General features: G+C 41.8%; 2 protein-coding genes across 12 annotated transcripts; one reads left to right on the top strand and one right to left on the bottom strand.

Annotated features, from left to right (window-relative positions):
* Window positions 1-1389: 1389 nt before the first annotated feature.
* LOC310826563 (olfactory receptor-like protein COR4) lies at window positions 1390-22466 on the bottom strand (the record flags this gene model as incomplete). 3 transcript variants are annotated; one of them, XM_083701662.1, is made up of 2 exons in its annotated part: window positions 1390-2328; window positions 22401-22466. In XM_083701662.1, 2 exons carry the CDS (start codon window positions 22464-22466, stop codon window positions 1456-1458), a joined length of 939 nt encoding a protein of 312 aa, XP_083557788.1. In that variant the 3' UTR covers window positions 1390-1455. The 3 variants fall into 3 exon arrangements, with proteins under 3 accessions (XP_083557788.1, XP_083557786.1, XP_083557787.1); XM_083701660.1 differs by lacking the exon at window positions 22401-22466 and adding an exon at window positions 3346-3675 and having other exon boundaries at window positions 1390-2414; XM_083701661.1 differs by lacking the exon at window positions 22401-22466 and adding an exon at window positions 3516-3675 and having other exon boundaries at window positions 1390-2409.
* LOC310826457 (olfactory receptor 5AS1-like) lies at window positions 3887-16880 on the top strand. Of its 9 annotated transcripts, none has more exons than XM_083701318.1 (6): window positions 3887-4016; window positions 4326-4600; window positions 4701-4785; window positions 11349-11450; window positions 14484-14549; window positions 15615-16880. In XM_083701318.1, the coding sequence occupies exon 6, from the start codon at window positions 15711-15713 to the stop codon at window positions 16677-16679; it is 969 nt and encodes a 322-aa protein (XP_083557444.1). In that variant the 5' UTR covers window positions 3887-4016; window positions 4326-4600; window positions 4701-4785; window positions 11349-11450; window positions 14484-14549; window positions 15615-15710; the 3' UTR covers window positions 16680-16880. The 9 variants fall into 9 exon arrangements, 8 of the variants coding, with proteins under 8 accessions (XP_083557444.1, XP_083557446.1, XP_083557447.1 ...); XM_083701320.1 differs by having other exon boundaries at window positions 3903-3995; XM_083701321.1 differs by having other exon boundaries at window positions 3908-3941.
* Window positions 22467-26247: the final 3781 nt, after the last annotated feature.

The raw sequence follows: 26247 nt of genomic DNA, 5'->3' as shown, positions 1-26247 counted from the left end.
GCAGTTTGAATCCCCGCAGCAGGGTGAGCTCCTATTGCTCTGTCCCAGCTCCTGCCAACCTAGCAGTTTGAAAGGATGCCAGTGCAAGTAGATAAATCAGTACTTCTGTGGCAGGAAGGTAAATGGTGTTTCCTTGCGCTCTGGTTTCTGTCACAGAGTTCCATTGTGCCAGAAGTGGTTTAGTCATGCTGACCACATAACCCGGAAAGCTGTTTGTGGACATACACCAGCTCCCTTGGCCTGAAAGTGAGATGAGCGCCGCAACCCCATAGTCAACTTTGACTGGAATTAACCATCCAGGGGTCCTTTACCTTTTACCTTTTTTGTTCTTAGCAATGCAGCTGCTACTTTCATGGTCACTTGTTTTGGTCTAGTTTCTGCTCTGAAGTAACCTGACCATGTCAAGTTCCCCAAACACTAAGGGCAGAATCCCATTGGTGATAGCAAATGATCTGCATTTGACTGGCGTGGAAGGACTGTGTCATGCTCCCATACCAAAACACAGTAACGGTGCTTCTTAACTGAGAATAAGGAAGATATCTTTATTCAAGCTAGTAACAGAAGAGGCTCAGCAGCAATCACAGGGCCCAGAAATCATGATTCCAAGGTACAACGGTTAGACAAGAGGTACACATTTGAATAGAAGCAATGAAGATGTCCCAACAGTTACCACACTCCTCCCACCACGATTTTAAAGACAGGGCGAGCTCACACACATGACTTTCTTGCTTTACAAGATTTCTGTGAGCACAAACATAAGCTCCGTTTGGGCTGATGCGTGGGCTCACTGTGTCTTGCCCTCAGGCTCTGGATTCACTGCCACCTCTTTCTGCTCAGTCCCTCCTATAGGCTGGCCGAAGTGCTCCCCCTACCCCAGTGAAACTCTGTGCTTCACAGGAGGGGCACTGGAGAGAGCCAGGAGATTTGCTTCTCTCTCCCCCTGATATCTAGAATTGCAAGAGGAGAACCTCCATCTTCCATCCCCTTGTGGCAGCCTTCAAGGTTCAGCCTCCACCACTTCTTCTCTCTGCCAAACCATGCTAGATCCTGATGAAACTGAGAGGCCTATGACTGAACAGAGAAGGAAAGCACAGTGTATGCATTTAACATATCCAGGGAATTCTGAAATACACACCTTCTCAATTCCCTCATCTCCTGACAAGACAATTGGCATTTAATTCGTTCTTTGTAGGCTAATGCTGGACCTGAAGTTCCATGTCCCTTGATGTCCATAGACAGGAAGGTTTAAGGTATATGTGGTGGGCTGGAAAAAGATGCAGTTGCTAGGATATTCTGGAAAAAGATGCAGTTGCTAGGATATTCCACTGGTATAGATCACCAAAATACATTTGGAAATGTTCCAGTATGTTCAGTTGATATAAGGCCATGCCATAAGATTATATTGGCATATAGGTGGCCCAGTCCACCTATACTTGTAACTCTTAAAAGAGATATTTATTGAAATACCACTTTTCTCTGAATCACTTTTCTTAGAGCACATTTTACATCCTTGTTCCTCAGACTGTAGATCAAAGGATTCAACACAGGTATTATCATTGTGTAAAACACAGAAGCTACCTTGTCTGTGTCAAGAAAGTAGCTGGAGCTGGGTCTGAAGTACATGAAAAGAATGGTCCCATGGTATATGGCCACTGCTGTGAGATGGGAGGCACATGTGGAGAAAGCTTTATGCCTCCCCTCAGCAGAGCGAATCCTGACTACAGCTATAATAATGAATACATAAGAGATTATAATGACCAGCAAGGTGCTCATTTCAAACAGGCTACCAAAAATGAATACCAGCATCTCATTGATGTAGATATCATTACAGGCCAGTTTCAGAAGGGGTGTGAGATCACAAAAAAAGTGATTGATGATATTGGAACCACAGAAGGACAGTCTCAACAAGCCACCTGTCTGAATCAGAGAGTTCACAATACCCAAGAGGTAGGATCCTGCTATCAGACCTGCACAAAGTTTCTTGGTCATCACAGAAGCATAGAGCAGAGGGTTGCAGATAGCCACATACCGGTCATACGCCATGGCTGCCAGAAGAAAAAACTCAGTAGTGGCAAAGATTGCAAAGAAACAATATTGTGAAATGCAGGCAGCATAAGTGATGCTTTTGTTTTCTACTAAAAAATTCACCAGCATATTAGGTGTGATGGTGGTGGAATAACAGGCATCTAGGAAGGACAGGCTGCTGAGAAAAAAATACATTGGGGTGTGCAGTTGAGGATCTATGCCAATCAATATAATCATCCCAAGATTCCCCACCAGTGTGGCAATATAGATTAATAAAAAGACCACGAAGAGTGGAAGACACAGCTCCAGATTTTCTGTTAGTCCAAAGAGATTGAAGCTGGTTGCCATGGTGTAATTTTCTTTAGCCATTCTGATTCATTCACACTTTCCTGTTAGGAAAAACAAAGCAAGATTTCTTTATTAGATATGGGACACCATAGCATTTTAACCTCTTTTTGTCTCCTTTTCTCTAACCTCAGTAGTTGAACTGTGTGAGCTACAATTGTTTGGCTGGGAGGTCCTCTTTGATGGACCTTTATTAACTGGAGACTTTTTAAAAAGTGAAATCTGGTGGAGGGTTTTTAATCTGGTTTTGCCATTGCACCCATCAATCACCTGGACAGACTGTAAATTCCACAAAATTAATTATTGCAGCTAAAGTGAGCCATTAACGCCCTTAGACCTCTTGGCTACTTCACAGTCCTGCTTCAATTAGATGGAATCACAACTCAAATAAAATGGAATTTGGCAAGAGCAGTGGTCTCTATATGCTTGCTCAGAACTGAGTTTAGGTTACCATGTACAGATTTCACCACATTAGAAGTACATAAAATGTCAAACTGGAAAAAGCAGAATGATACCATGTCCTCTGTGGGCTGCTGGGGAAAGTTCCATGTCATGCCAATTCCCAATACCCTCAAATGATACAACTCTGACACCATTCTAGCTCATAACAATTTACTGTTTTAAGTTACAATAGTGAGCCTGGTGGAATCTGCACACATTTTTTTAAAAAAACGCAGTGAAAATGCTTTAAAAAAACGTTTTGAAAAATACATTGAATTTGTCATAGCTCACTCTCACCATCTAGTGTCACATTTGTATATTGCACATTACAACACACTTAAAACATTTTATTTGCAGCTGTATAGCTGGGTCCCCTACCCCCAGTTTCCATAGTCCTCTAGGTCTGGAGTGTTAGAGCCACCTTAAATGTTGGGCTACCCATTCCCTTATCTTCTAGTTCAACACTCCCTGCCTCTGAATTTGACACTGCTCTGGAAGGTGAAGTTCTCTCCACTGTTGACTATGGACCCTTACCACACTGGCATCAGCTGCACTACTCCTCTTTTGATGCTCCCAGACTCTCCTCTTTTCTCCCCCCACAGCTCTTCATCCCATTTCCATTCCTCAAGATCTTCTACCTAACTCTTCCCTTTGAGCATTATTCTTTCTCTTAGACAAGTGTCTCCATCATGGACCTGGATCACTCTCCCTGACTGAACCTCACTTCTATGTCTCCTCACATTTACATAAATAGATATGTCAAAGTTAGTTCTAGTCTGAACAATGTTGCCCTTTTCCCAGATCACTCCAGTGAACGTTAGGAACATTCTCTTAAGTTTTCAAAATTGGAACATTAGAATAAAAGAACCACACATTCTTTCCCCAGATCTGGCTGGAACCACTGTCCTAACGACAAGAGAAATGGAAAGTTAATTCATGGCTATAGGTTTATTAATTGATTGGCTTTTATATTCAATAAAACTACTAATGACATCATAAAACTACTGATGACACCACAAAACTACTAATGACACCACAAAACAAATTTATTCATCTTTATTTGGAAAATATGAATCTTGGATTAAATATAACAGACCTTATTCTGGAGGGCACAAATCAGACTATTTCTGGTATATCAGTCTATTTCAGGAAACCTGCCAGCATCACCCAAAGTCAGGAACGTTGTGAGCTGCCATATGAGATGGGTAAACAGAACTGCTATCCATGAGGCTCAAGGCAGCCATCAAATGACCAGAGCAATTGCTGTTATATGACTGGGGGTGGGGGGCGGATTCATTCTCTGGGACATGGACCAGATTGCACAACTTAAGACACACGGACCATGAACACAGAGCTTCTCCTATGTTGTTGTTGCACCTCCCATTTTAGAACTCAAAGGCAGCCAACAAAACCAGGTATATTGATCCTCTGATGCGTCACCACATTTTCCTAGTGAGTTTGACAGGCCCAAAACAGACCTGAGATATTGTAATGATTTTCTTTATGCTTTTCAGAAATTTGATAAACAAAGTGAAGAGGAATCCACGAATAAATATTTAGCAAGCTACGAAAAGAGAAAAGTCACTAATGCTATGAGAATTACCTGTAGAAGAAATGGAAGATATCTAGTTGCTTAAGAAGTCATTCCTGAAATGAAGTTGTGCTTTTCTGAACGACTTATGTGTATCATAGAGAGATTTGAGGCAAATTACATGACGTTTTCAAAAATATCTCTAATACCAAAACAACACAATTAAAGTTTCTCCCAGTGGTGTGTTCTCCAAGAAAGGTAATTGATCTCAAAGGTATTTGTGAATATTGTCCCTGTTTGTCAAATGCTTCTTTTACTCTAAAGTAATTTTTGTACTTTTCGTACTTTTGCTTTGCAGTTCTAACCACGTGTTTATGCTCAACAGCACTGTTGGCAACAGACGTCCCACCCATCCAACTTGCATGTTTTGCCCCTGCCCAAAGGTAAGCAGGAAATACATGTGTATGGCATTGCTGTGGAGTTACTCAGACACCATATTTGGGGCCAGACAAATTGGGCTGGTATGGAGGTTTTGCTTACCTCACAACAAATGTGAGGTAAACTTGCTGGTGGATAAAGGCATTGAGCTGAATCCTTAATCTAAACAGAGGGGGTGGAAATGAGCCCAATTCCCTTCTTATCAATCAAGAAGGTTCACAAACCTGCAGGGACGCCACTTAGCCCCATTGAAACAAAATTAATATAGCATAATTTCCTGTAATGCCTGTCTCCATAATGGAGGTGGAAGTACAGCCTTAAAGTAGGAAGCACAGGAACATAAGATGGTGATGTACTCAAACCATTGGCTCTTCTAACTCAGTATTGTCTACACCTACTGGCAGTAGCTCCATAGGGTTTCAAGCAGGAGTCTCTGCTACCCTCCCTCAAGATGCTGAGGATTAAACCTGGGACCTTCTGGAAGCAAGACAGATGCTCTACCACTGAGCAGTGGCTTAATAATATTCACCCCTGGAAACAGAGCTAGAATATATCCCTGAAAAACGTAAATCAGTACAACTTATGCTAGCTTTCCATGCTTAGGATTGCTCCCTAAACCAGCCTTTTCAGTGGAAACACATCCCAATATCAATTCCCAGTGAAATAATGCCATATAACTGATGAGATTCATTATTTTATTGGACCAAACATGGGCATTTTCTTGTCCCTGCCCCCGGTTATAAGCACCATGATTCTATGCATGTTTAATTGGAAATAAGTACCATTGGATTCAATAGTCCTTATTGTCAAATAAGTGTGTATAGGATTGCAGCCATACTACCCAGTCCTAGTGTTTTCTGGTAAGTGTGCCCACAATGTTATAGTTGTTCAGTGGAATTCCTGATCTGCACCTTGTGTAGAAGTAAATGAGAGTTCAACCCCAAGAATGTGTTTTAATGTTTTACTGTGGAACAGTTTTAAATGCTAGTCAGGTATAAACATTACATGAACTGAATAGTAAAGTAGCACAACTGCAAACAAGCAATGTGGTTCAGTTCTTTATGTTGTTCAGTAAACTTTCCTCTCTCAAGTCCCATCTTTGACTTCCGAAGTTTCATTTCCTGCTGTAAGAGTTTCAGCTCTGATTTCCAGGAGATGAGTCATCAGGTAGTTTAGCTCCTTGAAATCGAAAAACACCAGCCTTCCGCTTTCACCCAGAGTGGAACCTCTCGTTTAAGGTAAATGTCTTTTTATAGCATTCCAAACACAATGTGTTCAAACACAACATTTTATGTATATCAAACTTACAACTTTAACACAGAAGAGGACTGCAGTCTTGCCCTAAATTCCTAATGAGTGAAGAGGTCATAATGTTTTACGCTCAAGTTGAAGTCACATTCATGTTCATATTGGAAAATACAACTCCTACTGGCTTGCACTCTGCTCAGTCCAATATGCTCTGAGATGTCTGGCTTCTAATCACCCTTCAATATGTGTGCAAATATTCCTGTCTAAAACTCAAGGAAACAGTAGTTTTATTCCTATCATCCTAAAGCAAGCATGTCTGGAAGTTTCACATCAAAGAATACTCAAAGATATTTGGGTGCAAGTGTAGATAATGAACATTTTGCAAATGTGATATGAAGAAATAGCTCAGAAAAATATCTGAGGGAGGATAAACCCAGTTTCATTGGTGCTGAATAAATAAATTTGTTATTATTGTGAACTTATTTTCGCTCTTTCTAAAATCATTTTGTTCTTCTACCAGTCTTATCACAAAAGTGAAATTTAAGCAAAAAGATCAAACACTGAAATGCCACTAAACTATGTTTTAATAATCATCATTAGCATATTATTAATTACTATCATTATATAAGTCACCTAATGCAGGAAAGGTAACTTATAGAATAAAAATGCAGAGTTAAAACCATCAACCATCAATTCACTAACAAAAAAATAACCTTGATAATTACAGCAACACCAGCAACAGTACCTTAGTCATATGTGGGCCACAACAAGCCTGTCACAATTAACCAAATGCCTGGGGAAATGAAGATGGTCCTAACTTTTTGCCAAAAAGGCATTGAAATCAGTAGGAGATTTTTCACTGGGGCCACAACGGAAAAAAGAAAAAACCCTTCTCTTTCTTTACATGTGGTATTGATGGACAGTCTATATGTATGTAGGGGAGCATGGTTGTGCCTGTTGCCCTGCCAATTTCTATATGCATTGCACAAAAGCCTATTCATCCACACACTTTTTATTTGTTTTATTTAATTTACATAATTTTGGAACCATTTGTTATGAAACATCTCAAAGTGACGTAACAATAAAAACAACAAAAGTAAAACTATATATGAAACAATCATACATTAAAACAAGTTCAAAACCAATAAAGGTAGAGACTGGAATTAAAATCTCCACAGAAAAGGATTGTTGATGACATGTACTCTTCCCACCCAATTTACACACCATTAGCAGGGCATGGATTTGTACATAAGGAGGTACACTCTGTCTGTGTGACATGCTGAACTTGTGCAGAATGAAGAGGAGGAGACCCTATGGGTGAGATCCTGCGACGTCTTTGTGTACGTCGGTGGCACGTAGATGCACAGTGTGGACTGAAGTGGATTTATCCTTTAAGTTCATAGGTAAACATTGTGCAAAGCTGTCTGCTGTCGATTCCACTGTAAATGGGTTTACAAAATGGGCATCATGTGTCAGAGAAGGTCAGATGTGGTGCTGATCAGATCTATTCTTTTATAACAGAAAATAGATTTGCTTGTGTTTCTTTCTTCATTAATGTAATAATAGCCTTCTCTGTGCCACTCTCCTCAGGGCATCCTTAACCTCCCTGTTTCTCGGGCTATAGATAAGGGGATTGAGCATGGGAATGACCACGGTATAGAAGACTGAAGCCACTTTGTCTGTACCCAGGGAGTAACTAGATCTAGCTCCGAAATACATGAAGAGAACTGTGCCATGGAAGACTGTGACTATCGTGAGGTGGGATGTGCAAGTGGAGAAGGCTTTTTTCTTTCCCTTAGCACAGTAATCACAATGAAAACATAGGAAATAATGATTGTGACAATGCTGCTCATTTCAGCAAAGGTACCCAGTAAGAAAACACATAGTTCATTGATGCAAGTGTTTGTGGAAGAAAGTTCCAGCAAAGCAGTGATATCACAGAAGAAATGGTTGATGACGTTGGATTCACAGAAAGACAATCTGAGCAAGTAACCGTTGTGTACTGAAACCACACACACACACACACGTTGTGTCATGAAACCACATATGAATGTTACTGTCAGCAGCTGTATGCACCTTTTCGGGGACATGATAACTGCATAGAGCAAGGGGTTGCAGACTGCGACGTAATGGTCATATGCCATCACAGCAAGCAGGAGGCACTCTGAGGTCGCCAAAAAGATGGAAGTGTAGTATTGAAGAACGCAACTTACATAGGTAATGGTGGCTTTTCTTACTAAGAGGTCCGCCAACAGCTTTGGAGTGATAACTGTTGAATAAAAGCTGTCAACGATGGACAAGCTCTGTAGGAAGGAGTACATGGGAGTCTGAAGGTGGGCATCAGCATGGATCAAGACTACCATCCCACGATTCCCCACCAGGGTGACCAGGTAAATCATTAGGTACAGCTCAAATAGGAAGCTGTCAATCCCGAGAAAACAAATTCAGGGTAGCTGTAGTGCAATTCATGTTCACCATTCATTCAGTTCCAAGAGTTACTGCACCAGAATAAAAAAAGTAAAAATTAAACCAGGATAACACAGAGAGCAATTTTTGCAGCCTTCCCCTTGGTTCACCACTGTAAGCACAAAGTGCTGGACTAGATGGGACATTGGCCTCATCCATCATGGCTCTTTTATGTTCTTCTGAAAATATATGTATTGTTCTATGTCTGTGTTCTGCTATCCATGCACATATGTAGCAGATTCCAATGCAACCAATCACCTTTTAATGGTCAATGCTGTCTATTGCTGAAAGCAGCAAAGCAAGTTGCTAGACTGCTTCTGTGTGCCATCTGTCCTCTACTCTTACCCTGTGTGACAGTTTACCAGGACCAAGAAAGACATCTGCTCTTAGCCACAAGAGTCCTGTCAGAACAATGAGTGCAAATGAACGGTCTTTCTCTATGTATATGACCCATGGATTGGAGGCCGTGACTTATTATTCTTTGCATTGCTATCTCCCCACCCTGAGGAATTCTTGAACTATTTTAACATATGACTTCAGAAAGAAATGATAGGTGATCAATAGATAGATGACAGATAGATGACAGACAGACAGACAGGATAGATGATAGATAGATAGATGATAGATAGATAGATGATAGAGATAGATAGATGATAGATAGATAGATTAGATATAGATAGATAGATATAGATATAGATATAGATATAGATATAGATATAGATATAGATATAGATATAGATATAGATAGATATAGATAGATAGATGATAGATAGATAGATATAGATAGATGATAGATAGATAGGTATCACATATGATTATACTGTAACCTGATTTCTTTTCTGGCAACCTGAAATCCATTTGGATGCACAGCCATACTTACGGGATGGGATTTCCTTCTTGATTCATGGAATCACAGATTTGGATGGAAGATCTAGGTTTTTGTGTGTAGCATGCTATTGCTATGGAAGAGAATGCACTGCAGAACTGTTCTGGGTTCACTATAATGCCTTTCACCACTTAGGAGCAGCATTAATCACATAAAGATGAGCATTCTTGGGGAAGAGTAGAGAATTATGTGGCATGTTAGTGGTGCTACAAGACATCTCCCTACCCACCCTCTGCAGCTGATGAGCATGTTCACTCCTCTAGAATGTAAACTTCTTGCAATGTTGTGTAAACATTTCTCATTTATTGTTTCTTAATTAGTTACAGTTTACAAATGGAAAATATCAAACTTGCTTCCTGGTGATGGAACACATCATACAGCAAATGTGCTTGATGCTTGGAACCTGCTGCAATAGGTTGTCCATTTAGCTCCCAATGTCTCCCATCAATGAACTAAGTCAAATTAATGGGGTAGGGCAAACATTTCAGCCTAAAGGCCACACTCGCCTTAGGGCAATTTTCTGGGGGCCACATGTAAGCGGTGGGAGGGGAAATGCCCTTAGGCTTCTGATTTTATTAAAATGTTAAACTAGCATTTTAACCACCTTCTCTGGTTGGGGTTTTTTAGTGTCTGTGTGTGCTGGCATTTTTAGTAATTGGAGACATATCCAAATGCTTCATACTCAAAGCAGACCCATTGAAATAAATGGTTTTAAGTTACTATTATGAGTTTTGGGAGGTGAGCTCCTCCCCCCAATAACCTCTACATTCAGTGAAGGGTTAGAAATTCATGAGGAAACTCATATATTCATGAATTTAGCAAGGGCTGGAAATAATACTAGCTAGCTTCCTCATGAGACTCACTGTGGGCGGTTCATTGAAGAAACAAAAGGCTGATAAAGGCCTGCTTTTTTTTGATAATGACAAGGCATTGGCAAACATCAGACTCTCTGCCCAGTAGCGTTTGGGGTTGGTAGGATTACCATTGGCCTGATGTAAGCAATAGCAAAAAAGAAGAAAATATCCTTTTGTGGTGGACTTGAGAAACAGAGGTTGCCATGGTTGGGGCAACAGAGGCTGGGGATGCTGGAAGCGGAAGGTTTGTTTTTTGCAGGTGCCACTAGGAAACAGGAGGAGGAAGTGGGCAGAACTCCATGTCAGGACTGAAGAGCAGCCGCCATGCTGGCTGGCTGGAGCAGGCTGTTAGACAGACACAGCTTTGGTGCTCAGGATGCCTCTGAATCCAATGCTGCGCTGTTGGGAAGGACAAGCCCCTCTAGAAATGCAAATGCTATGAGCTCTCCATAAAACTCAGGTGTACATATGTGTGTAAAAACCATACTTCATAAAGACCCTAGCCTGTGTTGTGCCTCATTTCCTCCAAAGAAACACAAACTCTGGTGAAGTGTCAAGAACCCTGGAATCTCTTGCTACTGCTCGACTGAGATTGGGGTGGCTTGATTCAATAGTTCTACTCTGAATACAACTAATGCTGGATACAACCCTGGAAGGGGTGGGGAACCTCCAGCCCACAAGTCTTTATACGTACTCTGATCATGTAAACCACCCTGCGATCTTGGGTGAAGGGCGGTATAAAAACTTAATGAATAATAGCAATAAGTCAAGTGCAGAGTCAATTTACAATGGTCCCAGGGTATGATCGGGAAAGCACATGGAGCCATTTGGTAAAGCTGAACAGGTCTGGATTTGGTCAGTACCTGGACAGGTGACCTCCACAGACCACATTTATGCCAAATACAAATGTAAGAAAATAGTCACAAATAATTGAATAAAGTGCAAAGTAAATGGGATGTCATTGGTAGGACTCCTCAAACTCTCATAATGCCAATCGCTTGCCTGAAAGAAAGATGGAGCAGTGTATGGTTGGGTGTGTAGAAGTTTACTACACAGAGTGAAGAATCATATCCACTGCTCTGCGCACTTTTGCCTCTGTTTCCACCCACCACAGGCATATGGTTCCCAGAAGCTTGTCAGTGAGGGAATGTGGCCTTCAGATTGAAAAAAGATTTCCCATCCCTGTTCTACATGAGCAGGAATTCTGAGTACACAGGTAAGGAAATAAGTTTCAAGAGACCATTGTGATGAATATAAGATCTGGACCCCAGCATGCAATACGGAATAACCTATTCAAAGGGACCTTATATGGTGTCTCTCTCTCCCACTCACCAACCAACTTGACAACCAAAATGACAGGTATTATTTCCCTTTTAACAAAATTAAGTGCTCAGGTTATTCCATCAAAATGGGTTCTTGACTCATCTTCATGTCAGGCAACAAACTTCTGTGCTTTTAAAGAAAGTACTGTGTTTTTGTTTTTTGCAGTTTGCTAAGTTTTCCTACCAAATGTTAGTCAAAATACTATGAACTTTATTTAACTTTTCAAGGCCACTTTTCTGCATGTCATTAATCTACCCCCCAGGAGATGCAAAGGGCATTTTAATTTTCCCAACAGGTCTTGTCTTGAAAGACAAAGATATGAGATTATCTCTCTTTCAAAGTGGCATTATGTTGGATGGAAGGAAACCATCAACTCTGTCTTGCATATCCTCAGGAATAGAGAATGGCTGTCATTCTTCTTATCTAACAGGTATGACCATTTCTCCAATGTAAAGCGAAAAAAGGGCTGGTGATGAGTTGTTCAGAGAAATTAGAAGCTTTGAGTGAAGCACGTGTGTCAAAGTGTGAGAAAGTGATGAGAAAGATATTCTCCTTTGGAATATTTCAAAACAGTACTGTTGCTTTCTTAAAGTATCTTTTGAAGCTTTTGTACTAACGCAAAATATAATTTCAATAAGACTGAAGGCTTGATTGCTAGATATATCAACTAAAGTTTGTTAGTTGATTGAGTGAAGGTTGGTGACTTGAATTAGCAAGAGCCAAATGTGGCAGAGGAGCCAAGAGGTTTTTAGGGGGTTATTACGGTTTCTATAAAAGGGAATCAATAAAAGTTAAAGAAAACTTTTTCTTCTAACATTAAATTCAAGTTACATCACACTTTAAAAGAATATATGAAAAGGAACCTGTGTTTCTTGTAAAATCACTATGGGATGTTTTATGGGAAGCAATACATAAACAAAATGTTACAGAGGCTTGACTGACCTCACTCAGAAGCCATGAATTTAGTGTCATTGGTCCTATGCTGTAAAACAGGGACATGCAACTCCCAATAGACTGTGATCTGCTCACAGTATACAAAAACTGGCAGTGATCTACCCATTGTTGTTCAGCTTTTTTGGGAACGGCAAAGTTGTTGAGCTTTTTTGTTGTTTTCCCCCCTTTGGGTGGGGTGGGCAGGGGGAGGAGTTCATTGAGGGGCCCAAGATCTACCAGCCTCTACCAGGAACACCCCACGATCTACCAGTAGATCACAATCTACCTGTTGGACATGCCTGCTGTAAAACACTCCCCAACAGAGACTGGGCAGGCATCCTCCCTTTTGACTTTTCAGATGTCTCTTAAAGACCTTTCTGTGCCAACAGGCCTATGAAGTTGTTTAGAATTTTATTGAGTAGCTAATCATTATAATAATTGCTCTGTATTACCTTTAATGGTTTTTATGTTTTTATATTGCACCATACTGCCCTGATATTTTATGAGATGGTGATATATAAATACATCAATTAATAAATAAGAGTAAGAATAAGAATAAAGAATCATGAGGTATGGGTAACATTACATTATTTTAATGAAACTGACTAATTGGTTAAAGAGCTAAAATTATATTAAATTCATTGATAATCCTATATTAAAATTATGCTTACCTATATTAAAAGGCAGACAAGGTTTTAAAAAGCATTTAGGCACCCTTTAATCATGATTATCATGCCTCTCTCCCCCTGCTCTGTCATTGCTATACATTTATATATTGTGATAGTATAGTAGTGAGTGCCTCATCATTTAACATATAGCACTTTTAATTTGCACAGTGTTTCATAATCTTACAATGAGCAATGACACTTTATGGAATAGATTACTGCTCCCACTTTTTAGAGGCAGTGTGTTTTCCAGTGCCAAAGATGGAGCATGAGTCTCTTAATCTCAGGGCTGCAGGCTTGAGAGCCACATTGAGCAAAAGATTCCTGCATTGCAAGGGGTTGGACTGGATGATCTTCGCGGTCCCTTCCAACTCGACAGTTCTATGATACTATGATGCAAGTTCTCCAGGCCATAGTTCCAACCCAATCCGACAGGTTTGGTGTGAATTCTTATGAGAGCATTGCATGGGTTAGTTATCCCCAAACCCTGCACTTTCTCTCTGTAAACTGCTCTGTGAAGTAAAAATGCTAATCTGCATTCTTAGTAGACATTGAAGGATATGTGCCTCCTGCTACTGAATTCATGCTCCTCACAGTGCAGATGGCAATGGAAGCAAAAGCCTGTCACAGGGCAGAAACTAGCATGGAAAAGGCCAGAGGGAGCACCTTAGTCATATTATTTTCTCTGATAATACTTGAAGCGTTATCCCCAAGTTTCTTCAGATGCTGAAGTGCTAAAACATTTTGCTCAGGCTTTTAAATATATACAACCATCCACCCACCCATATGGTTGGAGCCCGTTATGACTGAATTCCCGTTTTTATAATATTCTTTTACTGGTTCTATGCTGTAGTTTGTTTTTATGTATTCACTATTTTATTGTATTTTGAAATAATAGGCAGCTCAGAAATGTTTATAAACAAACAAACAAACAAACAAACAATATTTTATATCCCCTTTCCACTGAAGTACACAAGGCAGCTTACCTAAAATCAGCACAGTACCAAAATACAACCCCAAAGCAAAATGACATGTTTTCCCTATGTACCCCTCAGCTAAGTTAGTGAAACTCTTCACAACGAACTCCTCACAGAAACTCCTCACAATGAAGCAGATTTACCTTCGAGTTTTTACACAGTGGCTGGATATGGGGGTCCTCCCTTATGAAGTAGTCTATGTAGCTACGGTGGAGCAGGTGAACAGGGAATCAAGAAACAGAAATGGCTCTCTCGATTGGTTAACCTGGATATTTTTTTTAAAGGTGAACTTGTGTATACATTCTTGGACTGTTACATGTACAAAATGCTAAAACGGTCTCTTTCTTGCAGATACCCCCCCCCCCAAATTGTCACCCCTCCTTACATTTTTCTAGTGATAGCCATCATGTCATGGAAGTAAGTACTGTACATATCATCATGATTTGTTTTATCATCATGATTTGCTAGCAGCTTTGGGGGGCAGGGAGGGATTATTTAAGGAACCAGAAAACAGCTCAGCCTGCAATCCTAACCCTGCTTACTTTGGAGTGAGCTCCACTGAATTAAGTAGGACTTCCTTTTAAATACACATGGTTAAGATTGTGCTGTAACGCTCTCTTGTTCTGAGTTTTATATAAAAAAATAAAGTATTATATGTGCATAATTTGCTTATATACTGAGAGAAAGATAGGGCAAAGAAGGGAGCAGGGAAGTACCATAGTATTAAAAATACTTTAAATGCACACACATATATACACACACCTCTCTGTCCCCATTAGTTTTTCACCGATTAAATATTTGTATAAGCTGTTGTTTTATTGTTATAAAGCTGTGACTGTGTAAATATCTTCCTGCTGGTTTATAGTTTAATGCAGAGGTAGATAACTTGTCGGCCCCATAGGTTGCTGGCCTCCTAACACTCATCAACCCCAGTGAGTCAGTTGTCAGGCATGATGGGAGTTGTAGTACAGCAGCATCTGGAGGGCCACAACTTCCCCAACTCTACTCTACTGATTGGTGTTCTTTATTCTGAAAGTTTTATTCTGTTTTAATACAAGTTTTAAAACTAATATATTGCATTATGGAGCATTGCATTGTTGTCTTTTATAGTTATATTCCTGTTCACCATCTTGAGTGCAAGTAATGCAGAAAGGTTGTGTGTGTGTGTGTGTGTGTGTGTGTGTGTCATAGGACATTAATGGCAGACATTGCAGTTACATGAGGCACATGGAGACTGATCTCCCTTTTGCCTTCGGCAGGCAGGTTTATCAGGATTTGTAAAGTTACTGATTCTCAATTTATTCACATATCCAAACACTATATGCACAAGTTGGATATCTTCATATTATGCCAAATAGAGCCACTCATTTATATTACCCTTATGACAACACTTGTGAAGGTTTTCAGCTGGATAAATGGTGATTATGCAAAGCAGCGTTTCAAAATGTGTGGGTTGTTAAGCACATTCACCTTCTCTTTCAGATACAGGTAACAGACGAAATCTGAGGGGAAACCTGCTCTTAGAGCAACTTCTCTGCTGTCTCCCTACTTGAATCGGCAAGTGCTGCTTACGCATATATGAATATGAAAACAGAAGCAATGGTCAAGGGGAATCAGACAACAGTGACTGAGTTCATTCTCCTTGGTTTCACAGATCATCAAGAGACACAGGTAGTCCTCTTTGTGCTCTTCCTGGCCATCTATGTGGCCACCCTGGTGGGGAACATCGGCATCATGACGTTAATCTGGATCAGTCCCTCTCTGCACAGTCCGATGTACTTTTTTCTCAACAATCTGGCCTTCCTAGACCTCAGTTACTCCTCTGCCATTACTCCCAAGATGCTGGCCAGTTTCTTAACAGGAAGGAAAACTATTTCGCTTGCAGGATGCATTGCGCAAATGTATCTGTTTGCTTCCTTTGCAGATGCGGAATGCCTCCTGCTGGCTGCCATGGCGTACGACCGCTACATGGCCATTTGTAACCCGCTGCTTTATCCGGTTCTCATGTCGCACAAGGTTTGTGTCTGGCTAGTAGCTGGCTCCTATCTCACAGGCGGCATGAGCTCATTTATGCACACTTACTTTACCTTCCGCCTCTCCTTCTGCAATTCCAATGTCATCAATCATTTCTTCTGTGACATCCCTCCTCTGTTGGCCCTCTCCTGCTCCAACACCCACTTCAATGAAATCCTGCTCTTTGCCCTTTGTGGATTCATCCAAACCAGCACTTTCGTGTTCATCCTTATCTCTTATGCCTGCATCCTTTGCACCATCCTAAGGATCCACTCAGCAGAAGGCCGCCACAAAGCCTTTTCCACATGTACCTCCCACTTGACGGCTGTCACTTTGTACTATGGTACTCTTCTCTTCACATACTTGCGCCCAAGCTCCAGCTATGCTCTGGACACAGACAAAATAATCTCAGTGTTTTACACTGTGATTTTCCCCATGTTGAACCCATTGATCTACAGCTTGAGAAATGAAGAGGTGAAGGATACCCTCGGCAAAATATTGCAAAGGAAAGTGATGGTACTCAGAGGTCGATAGCAAGATTTCCATTTATTATTGGCGGCATAAACATCACCACTTGCCATACAGATTTGAATCTATGGATCCACAACAACAGAATGCTACACCCCTTACAGTACTTGTGGTTGTATTATATTTAAGGTTGCCACACGTCCAAAATTTCCCGGACATATCTGGAATACTGCATTCGGAAGCAGTGTCTGGGTAGGAATCGCAAAAATATTTAGGAAAATCCAGACGTATGGCAACCCATGTCAACAATATTGTTTTTGGCTATTTCCCTTAAACTTCAAAAAGGTTTGCCCAACAAATTTGGCTAAAACTCAAAAAAGCTAAACAACTTTGGCAAAGGAAGAAGAAGAAGCTCAGCAACTTTTTTGGCTGGATTTTCACCATTTGAAATATGGTGACCCTAATTATATTGCTTCAATTCAGTTCCGCAGGTGATCATTACTTCATTTAAAACCATTTGCTTAACCAGTGATATTTAGATGTTTAATGGCTGTGTGGGACATAGCAGCTTTCTAATGGAATAGTTGGAGAACATTACATCTTTTGGAAGAGGTGACGAAGACATTTTCAAATAGATACACTGTGAGTCATATGATTTGTGGATCACGGTCATAAAGTTTCTCTCAGTTATAAAAACAATGTAAATGCTCTGGATAAGAGTTCCTATAAACAATTTATTGGGACAGTATAAAATAGTATTTTCACTGAAGCTTTATTAAGAAATTGCTCTCTTCATGCTCAGAAGCATCTTACTGAAAACACAATACTGGAATAGATGGACCTGTAGTTTGTACTGCCAGTGATCACCTTCTAGACCTGGAGACACATTTCTAATCATTTTCTGAATTGCCATGAGTGCATCATGATTATATGTCGCACACAGTTAGGAATGGGCCTAATGTTTCCCAGTGGACAATTCAGTGTAAAAGGGGGTGTTTCAGGGGGTTGAGAGATCCCCATATGAATATATTTAGGGTAGGCCCTTATGCATCATCAAAGAGGCGGGCAAAAGAGGGCACATATTTGCATAAAATTAGCATCGGCTAATGCACACAGATAGAAATAATTACTATAAATAGAAATATGTCTCGCCGTAGTGAGAAGGAATGTGACCTGTGTACCTGCTCAATCTGTTGTGGTTCAGGTGTTGTTGATGAGGAGTTTCAAGGCTTCCTCACCCTCTCCCTCCTTGTGGTTCCTTAAGTTGGACTCGACAGCTTTAAACAGTGGACTGTCCTCTGTAAAAGTAGGACACACAACCACCCTAAGTCATATTTGCCACGCCCAACAGGTGTTCCATGGACATTATTTTTGTTCCCCTTTAAAATTGCCCTTTGCAGTCCTAGTAATGGTGATGTTGCTGCCCAGCCAATCAGATTTGGTTATTTGAGGGCAAGCAAGTAAAGGTCTGAATTAGTTTGCTTTGCTTTTGGTGACATCGTCACGTAGTCAGATCAGAGTGGCATTGCTGCTGTTACTGGTGGGAGATGGGCACTTTGATGAAAAGTGCCACAGCAAAGCTGCAGCCATTTTCAGTAGCAGTAGCCACCAGTTATAGTGTTGCCATTGGAACAGGGAGCACCGAGCTAAGGACTGCCTCCTCAGTGAGTGGGGCCTGCCTAAATTGCTGGGACTTCTCTCTGTAATGGCCTCAGGAGAAAAGGGGCCCTGATCACAAACGGTGAGTGGGATTTTTGCCAGGGGAGGAAACCACATACACCCCCATTATAACCCAGCCTTAAGGTAAAGAGACCCCTGACCATTAGGTCCAGTCATGCCCAACTCTAGAGTTGCGGCGCTCATCAAGCTTTATTGGCCGAGGGAGCCGGCGTACAGCTTCCGGATTATGTGGCGAGCATGACTAAGCTGCTTCTGGTGAACCAGAGCAGTGCACAGAATGACCGCTCCCCACTTAAAACGGGGGGTGCCCTTTGCGGGGACGCGTGCAGCCCTGGATCTGGAGTGGCCCCATAAGCATAGGCTTTGCCTTCCCTCAGGTGGGATACCTGGAGGTCCCCGCCTACCCCAGTGAGTTGTCCAATCCCACCTGGGGGAAGCGTTGCCAGGGAAACCAGGCCAGGTAGGGGGATGGATTACCTGCCCACACAATAGAGGGTGGATCTTAATTGGTAATCCTCACTTGGCTCCAGAGCTTCTCCCACCCTACCCACCCTCAGTTAATGTCTTATTTTGCAGGTTAACTTTTCTTCATAGGTTTTGCAGGTTAACCTGTCTCCACAGGTATGCGGGCGCTGCTACGATAAGGTCGCTGTTAAAGGGCCGGAAAGGAATTTCCCTGCATTGGCAGGTTTCGCCTTTCCCGTAGCAAAACGTCACAACTTTGGCGGTATCAGGCCTTGGGCGGAATCCTTTAGTCCATCTTCCTCTTTGCGGCGGCGATACCAGGGTTCCCCGTTAAAGGGGTTTTTGAAGGGAGGCTTTGGCCGTACCCGAAAGGTCGTCATTGCTCTCCCCTGCGGCGGCGTAATGGGGGCGGCTATCTCTGCTTGAACATATGTTCTCCAGAGCCGGCCCATCCCCCCCCCACACACTGGATAACCCTGATGCTCCCTAGGTCCCCGGCTAGGGACTAGGGAGGGAGAACGCCCAATGCCTGAGCCAAGGTCTACCCACATTTGAAATTTAATAAAGTTGTGGCCAATTTAATCCCATAGCACGTTGTCTAGAGTCGTTATTCCACATGACGGGGGGGACCACTCGGGATCTGGGGACTCTGCCTGTCCACGCAAACACCGTTTACCTTCCTGCCGGAGCAGTACCTATTTATCTACTTGCACTTTGACATGCTTTTGAACTGCTAGTTTGGCAGGAGCTGGGACCAAGCAACGGGAGCTCACCCGGTTGCGGGGATTCGAACCGCTGACCTTCTGATCGGCATGTCCTAGGCTCTGTGCTTTAACCCACAGTGCCACCCACGTCCCTAATCCAGCCTTAGATAATAAATTATTTGAAGGTTGGTTGTGAGTGCTCACAGAAAAGGACAAGAAGCCCAATTCATTTAATTTGTGTTTCAGTGACTGAGCCTGGTCTTCACTAATCTCCACCTGCTGTGTGTGTGTAATCCCCCCACCCCAAAGGATACAGTGTGCATCTCCAGACATACAGTGAACATGTACCTGGAAGCATAGGTGCCAACTCCCTGGAGCCCTGGGTGCCTGAACACCCACAAGATTCCCCATGAAGGGGCCGGGCACCCACAAATTTCAGTGCCAGGGGCATGTACACTGCATGGCACCCACAGCCCCGGCGACCCATGGTCACGAGGCCAAGCTGGCACTCCTGCCTAGAAGCCATAGTTATTATTTCATTTTAGCATGTGTTTATGGAAATGGACATCTCTACTTGACATTGTATGATTTTGCCATAGTAAATACCAGCAAATCTGTTCTGCAACCAAAAGCATGAACTGGCCCCTTTCATGTTGTATTCCTGCGCACAAAGAGTAGGGAAGGGGGAGAAATTTTATTCAGTTCTCCTTTAAAGAGGGAATCTAACTAAACTGCACTTTCTGAAACAACACAAGGAGCAAAACACAGACATCCTTCAGAATTTACAATTCTGAAAATTTCGCAATGCAGTTCCCCAGGCAAGTAATCTCTCTCTCTCGCTGTGTGTATGTGTGTGTGTGCGTGTGTGTGGTGAGGTATGCATGAAACTGCATATACTGGTGAAAAGCATACAAACGTGCATTATATTAAGGGAAATTGCTTTGCAACTATGTGTGTATTCGAATTAATTCACACTAAAATGCTGATGAATTTTCATGAGGACTTTAAAAACTAATTCACATTAAAAAAACAAAACCTTCTACATCAATTTGTAAGTGTGGAGAAATGAACTCCAGATTGGAAAAACGAGAAACTAAAATCAGCAAATTTGCCCATCATCACATGGGTGTAAGCTCAGTTGGAAACTGCATGGCTGACCCATGAGGAAACATGTATAGGATTCTTCTCTCAGTGAAGCAATGCTGGTTTTTCTGCTGTTGATGTTCAGGCTCACTGGTTGAATTGGCTCATTTCTGCTACCTGGTTTTCTGCCAATTTCTATCTCACGCTTCAACTTACTCACTGGGAAGAGAAAGTGAAAGATGGCACTAAGAAGCAATGAAGAAACACTCCTTTTCTCTTGAGTCAGTACTATTCTGTACTAGGGGATCCTCAGATTCTACTTCTTTCTCACATTACATCAGCCCTTTAACAAGCACAAATCAAATTTCATGCCAAAAAGAAAAGAAAGGAGGATGAGATGAATAATGGAGGATGTGGGGGAAAGAGTCAAGTAATTCTTTCCCTATTAAATATGCAAGAATACGGTACAGGGAAACACCAATTATCAATGAATAGGTTTTAAAATGTTTCCACATTTATGTAATGTGGTTTCAGGGTTGGGGCTGCTTCCTTCTCCCTGTTCAGAACCCCTCCCCCTGCAGTGTCAGATGAACAAAGATATCACTGAGAAAATGACATTCTTCCATTCAGAATAGGAATCATGGAAAGATGCTATATATCCTAAGTCAGACAATTGGTCAATCTAGCACAATATTTTTTTACTCTGACTGGCAGCTGCTCTCCAGTATTTCAGATGGGAATCTCTCCCAGCCCCACCTGGGATCTTCTGCATGCAAAGCAGATGCTCTACCAGTGAGCAACATCAAAACAACATAATACATTAGAACCAAACCATGTAGAAGTGTGGCTTCTTCATACTCAGGTGTCTCTGACCAGGTTTATATATTCTTCTAGACCACTCCTTTACAAGTCTATCTATACACAAAGTAGATAACAAATGGACTAAGAAGAGCTTGTGTTCCCTTTTCTCTGCATTTCATCACTAACAGCAGCACGCATTTCTCTCCAATGTTCTCTTCAAAGCGTCCTTCACCTCTTTGTTCCTCAGGCAGTAGATCAAGGGGTTCACCATGGGAAACACCACTGTGTAAAACACTGAGATTATTTTGTCTGTGTCCATGGCATAGCTGGAACTAGGACGTAGATACATGAATAAGAGGGTGCCATAGAAAAGGGCAACAGCTGTCAAATGGGAGGTGCATGTGGAAAAGGCTTTGTGGCGGCCATCGGTTGAGGGGATCCTCAAGATGGTGCAAAGGATGCAGGCATAAGAGATGATGATGAGCACAAATGTGCTCATTTGGATGAATCCACACAGGGCAAAAAGTAGGATTTCATTGAAGTGGGTGTTGGAGCAGGAGAGGGCCAACAGAGGAGGGATGTCACAGAAGAAATGGTTGATGACGTTGGAACCGCAGAAGGAGAGACGGAAGGTAAGACAAGTGTGCACCAGTGAGGTCATGCTGCCTGTGAGATAGGAGCCAACTACCAGACATATGCACACTTTGCGTGACATGAAAAGTGGATAGAGGAGTGGGTTACAAATGGCCATGTAGCGGTCATACGCCATGGCAGCCAGCAAGAGGCATTCTGCATCAGCAAAGGCAGCAAACAGATACATTTGAACAATGCATCCTGTGAATGAAATGCTCTTCCTCTCTGCTATGAAGTTGGCCAGCATCTTGGGAGTAATGGTGGAGGAATAACTGAGGTCCAGGAAGGACAGATTGTTTAGGAAAAAGTACATTGGACTGTGCAGAGAGGGACTGATCCAGATTAATGTGATGATGCCAAAGTTCCCCACCAAGGTGGCCAGATAGATGGCCAGGAAGAGCACAAAGAGAATGGTCTTGATCTCCTGACGATCCGTGAAACCAAGGAGAATGAACTCTGTCACTGCCGTGAAATTCCCCTTGCCCATTTCCTCCCGTTTTTGTTTCATTGCATCTGGATCTATGGTAGGTGAATCAAGAAGAATGAGCTGTGGGGACAATGAAATGGTTTTAGACAGTAGTTTCCTCTGCCTCTCTCTTGAAACTAGAAGAAGGAGAGTAAATATTCTCAAAAGCTGCCCTGTATATTTTATAGGAAGGTGTGCGATATATGGCAAAATTAAATAAACAAACAACAACAAATATATAAATAAATATTATCCTTGTGAGAACATATTGGGTGTGGTTGCAGTTGCTTGAAGGAGCAGTGTGGGAGGGCTCTTTGCAGAGAACAGTCTTCTTTTTGAAAGATGTCCTCTATTTGAAGGGCTACCTGGTTCTCAGTCAGGCTATCACATGACGGCTCCTGAGGCTGCCTCACCAGTAGTGGCTGGTGAAGAGGGCAGGGCCCATGCTCCTGGCCTCCTGTCAGCAGAGCTGCTACTACTTACTGGGAGTCTGAGGCAATGAGGGGGTTAATGCTGTGCAAGTGCACTGGTGGAGCCACTATTAGTTTAGTAACTTGGGCCACAGCTTAATTGGGCATTTCACAAGGAGATCTACAGAACTCTGATTGTGGTGTAAACTAATGCTAGAGTGTGTAAAAGTACCTTAAATGGTTAATTTGTAAATGCCATGGCTCAAGTGTGATTAGAAACCTCACTTGCTGACCTGAATTTGCCTTCTCTCTTTGATGATAAAGGACACTTTGCACGTGCTCAGAGCTACTGTATCTTCCTTATTGCCATGTATTTCTCAGAGTTGAGCCTTGGCATTAAAATATTTTACAGGGCTTCAACCTCATGAACCCTAACTGAAATTAAGACAAAAATACCACTGCATAATAGTCAACATGCTTAGAAATAAGTTGTCTCTCTGTGTGTTTATTGACTGCTCAGAACAACTTGCTGCCAATAGGCGTCTGTTTATAGAACTTCATTCTGTATAACCACTTGCTTATTTTTTTAAAAAAATACCCAAAGTAGTATATGCAAAAGCAGTAAAATGCAAAAGCAGTACAAGCAGAACACCTAAGTGCCCTCATAACATTATTGGAAAGAATAGGTCACTTATAATATTGTATAGTTTCTTTTCACCCTATGCAAATTATAAGAAAACAAGATTTCTTACTTTTGGAGGTTGTGCTTTCCTGACATTTTTAAAGGAAAGCAATAATTTGATGAATTAACGCAATTTGAGCTCAGAAAACCATGTAGAAGAAAATACAGTAAGGTGCCTTTGTGAAGCGTTTATGAAGAATAGTCTTTGAAGTGTCTGCATCAAGGAAGACAGCAATTTACCACTGTGTTGCAGCTGCTAAGATAGCAAAAATTACCATATTCAGGTCAAATTCTCCTTAAATGGTTCTCATTTGTGGTAACTTACCTGTGAAGCACGTAATGGATTATGCATTGTCTCATTGCAGGAACTGTTGCTTTTGAAGGTTTGCCTTAACCATCATGCTGTTGAGGCCAAGTCCCTGGAGAACTTGACAGCAGCTGGGGAAGGGTCCAGGAGGAAAGGGACTGTTGCATATCCAAACCAAAGAGTTACAGGTATATCACAATACTGCAAGGGTAAAACATGAATCCATGAAGGTTGGTGTCCTAAGTTTTTAGGATGGAGACACCAGTGCTCATATTAACCAGTGCTCAGAAAGCTTTTGAAATGCTTTCCCTTGTTTCCACTACAGGAAAACAGCCCTAAATGGCTCAGGCGCCAAATACCTGAAAGACCTTCCCAAAAGACCCTCTCAGGTGCTGAAATCAGCAGAGGAAGCCCTCTTGGTAGTTCCTCTGCTCTCAGAATCTCAGGTGGTGGTGGCATTCTCTGTGGCAGCCTTTTAATTTTATTGGGGTTTTTTTATTTGTTTATTTTGTATTGCTGTTAGCTGCCCTAAGCCCGGCTTCGGCTGGGGAGGGCGGGATATAAAGAAAAATTTATTATTATATTATTATTAATTTGTGGAACTCTCTCCTCACAGAGGTGTGTCTGGCACCTTCATTATACAATTTCTGGAGAGTGCTGAAGACGTACTTCGTTACTCTGGCCTTTGAAACTTGTGGTGTATGTTTTCAGGACCCACCTTATTTTTATGATTGTCATCTTTTTTTTAATGATGTTGTGCTTTAATGTGATAACCCACCCTGGAAGCTTAGGATGAAAGGTGGGTAATAAATAAATAAATAAATAAATAAATAAATAAATAAATAAATAAATGTGGACTTCGGATATGTGAATGTGACACAGGTATCTTGGCCCTACTGTCCAGCATTCACCAAGTAAAGTTTGCTTCTGGCCTAGATTGGAGTGGTGGTAGATGTTCCTCACTGCAAGGGTGATGGAACACATTGGGTAGCTCACCCCCAGAGACTGATGGAACCTGTTGGATTCCTGAATGCTCTGCCAGGCTTTCCAGTGGAGAAAGCTGTTGATCATGGTCTCGCTGTGGAATGGGAAGATGAGACAGGTGGTTGATAGAGTCACTGCTATATTCATATTTTGAAGTCAACCCAACACTGGTTAGTACACAGAATCATGTCTCCCATGTGGCAGGTGTCCTGAGCACACCCAGCCCAAAGATGACAAACGGATGGTAGTTTAATTCTTTATTGACAAAGCACACACAGTAGGTGCACTAAACACACCCTCTTCTGGTGCCTAAGTAGCTTGCATCCTCTCCTCAGACTTGTGCTCCAAGCTGGACCGTTGGAGCAATAGCATGGCCATGCCTCTGCCCAAACTTATGTACCATCATCTGATGGCGTGCACACAAGCAACCTGCGACTTCGCCTACACAGAAGTTGCCGCTGTGCCTGCTTCTTCAAGCCCTTTGTGGTCCTGCAAGGAAGGGACAGAAGGCAACCAACCCCCTTCCTTTGGCAAGTGGTCAAGAGAGGAACTGCAGGCATTTTGAATGTCATGCATTATCTAGATCATTCTAATCTGGGTCCACACCTGGCCATGAGATGGAGCCAGTCTTGGTTGCTCTGATGGATGACCATTACCAAGAGTGGGACATAGGAAGTTCAAGCTTTCTCCTGCATCTCTGTCTCTCTGTGACCTTGGATTCCTCCATCTTGGGCTGGCTCTGTGGGATGGGAATTGAAGGCACTGTGTCCTGGTAGTTCTTTTTCTACCTACTGTACATGGTCATGTCCAGTAGCATTGGGGAAGTGCTTTTCAGCACCCTGGCAATTATGCTTTGGAGTGCTGCTGGAGCACTGTTGTATACCCAGAGTGTGTGTGTGTGGGGGGGGATGGATCTAGCCTTGAAGACATAGCAAATATTTCTAGAAGATTACAGATTCACTTAAATGGAAGTTAAGTACTTAAGTACCCCATGTCACCAGACTAGAATACTTGAAAATATCTAAAATGTAATCCATATCAGTGGGTAACTTACAGAGAATTGCTGGACTCTACAGGGGATTACAATACCATCAGTTACATGAAATGTTTAAATTAGATAATAAAAAATGTTTTTCACACCAAAGCTCACAATTCGAAAAAGAATTTCTACAAAACAAAGAGAAACTTTTGTACAAAATATGTAAATTGTTATTAGACTGGGAAACAAAAGACGGGCGTGTTAAAGCACACTGGGCGATAGATATAGGACAAAACATAGATTTTAGCTTCTGGGGGAAACTGTGAAAAAGTGATTTGAAGTTTACAGCATGTTATTATTTGAAGGAGAACTACTTGAAAATGATTTAAAGATAGTATCTAACTCTGAGTAGGCTTGCAAAAATGTATAAGGCTGAATCA

Source organism: Podarcis gaigeae (genome assembly GCF_964106915.1).
Source record: "Podarcis gaigeae genome assembly, chromosome: 1".
NCBI lineage: Eukaryota > Metazoa > Chordata > Lepidosauria > Squamata > Lacertidae > Podarcis > Podarcis gaigeae.
The sequence above is the reverse complement of the archived record's forward strand: the minus strand, read 5'-3'. Positions and strand labels throughout refer to the sequence as shown.

Bases quoted from the DNA above. Each gene is read 5' to 3' on its own strand.
- LOC310826457 (XM_083701318.1), top strand. From the start codon at position 15,711: ATGAATATGAAAACAGAAGCAATGGTCAAGGGGAATCAGACAACAGTG.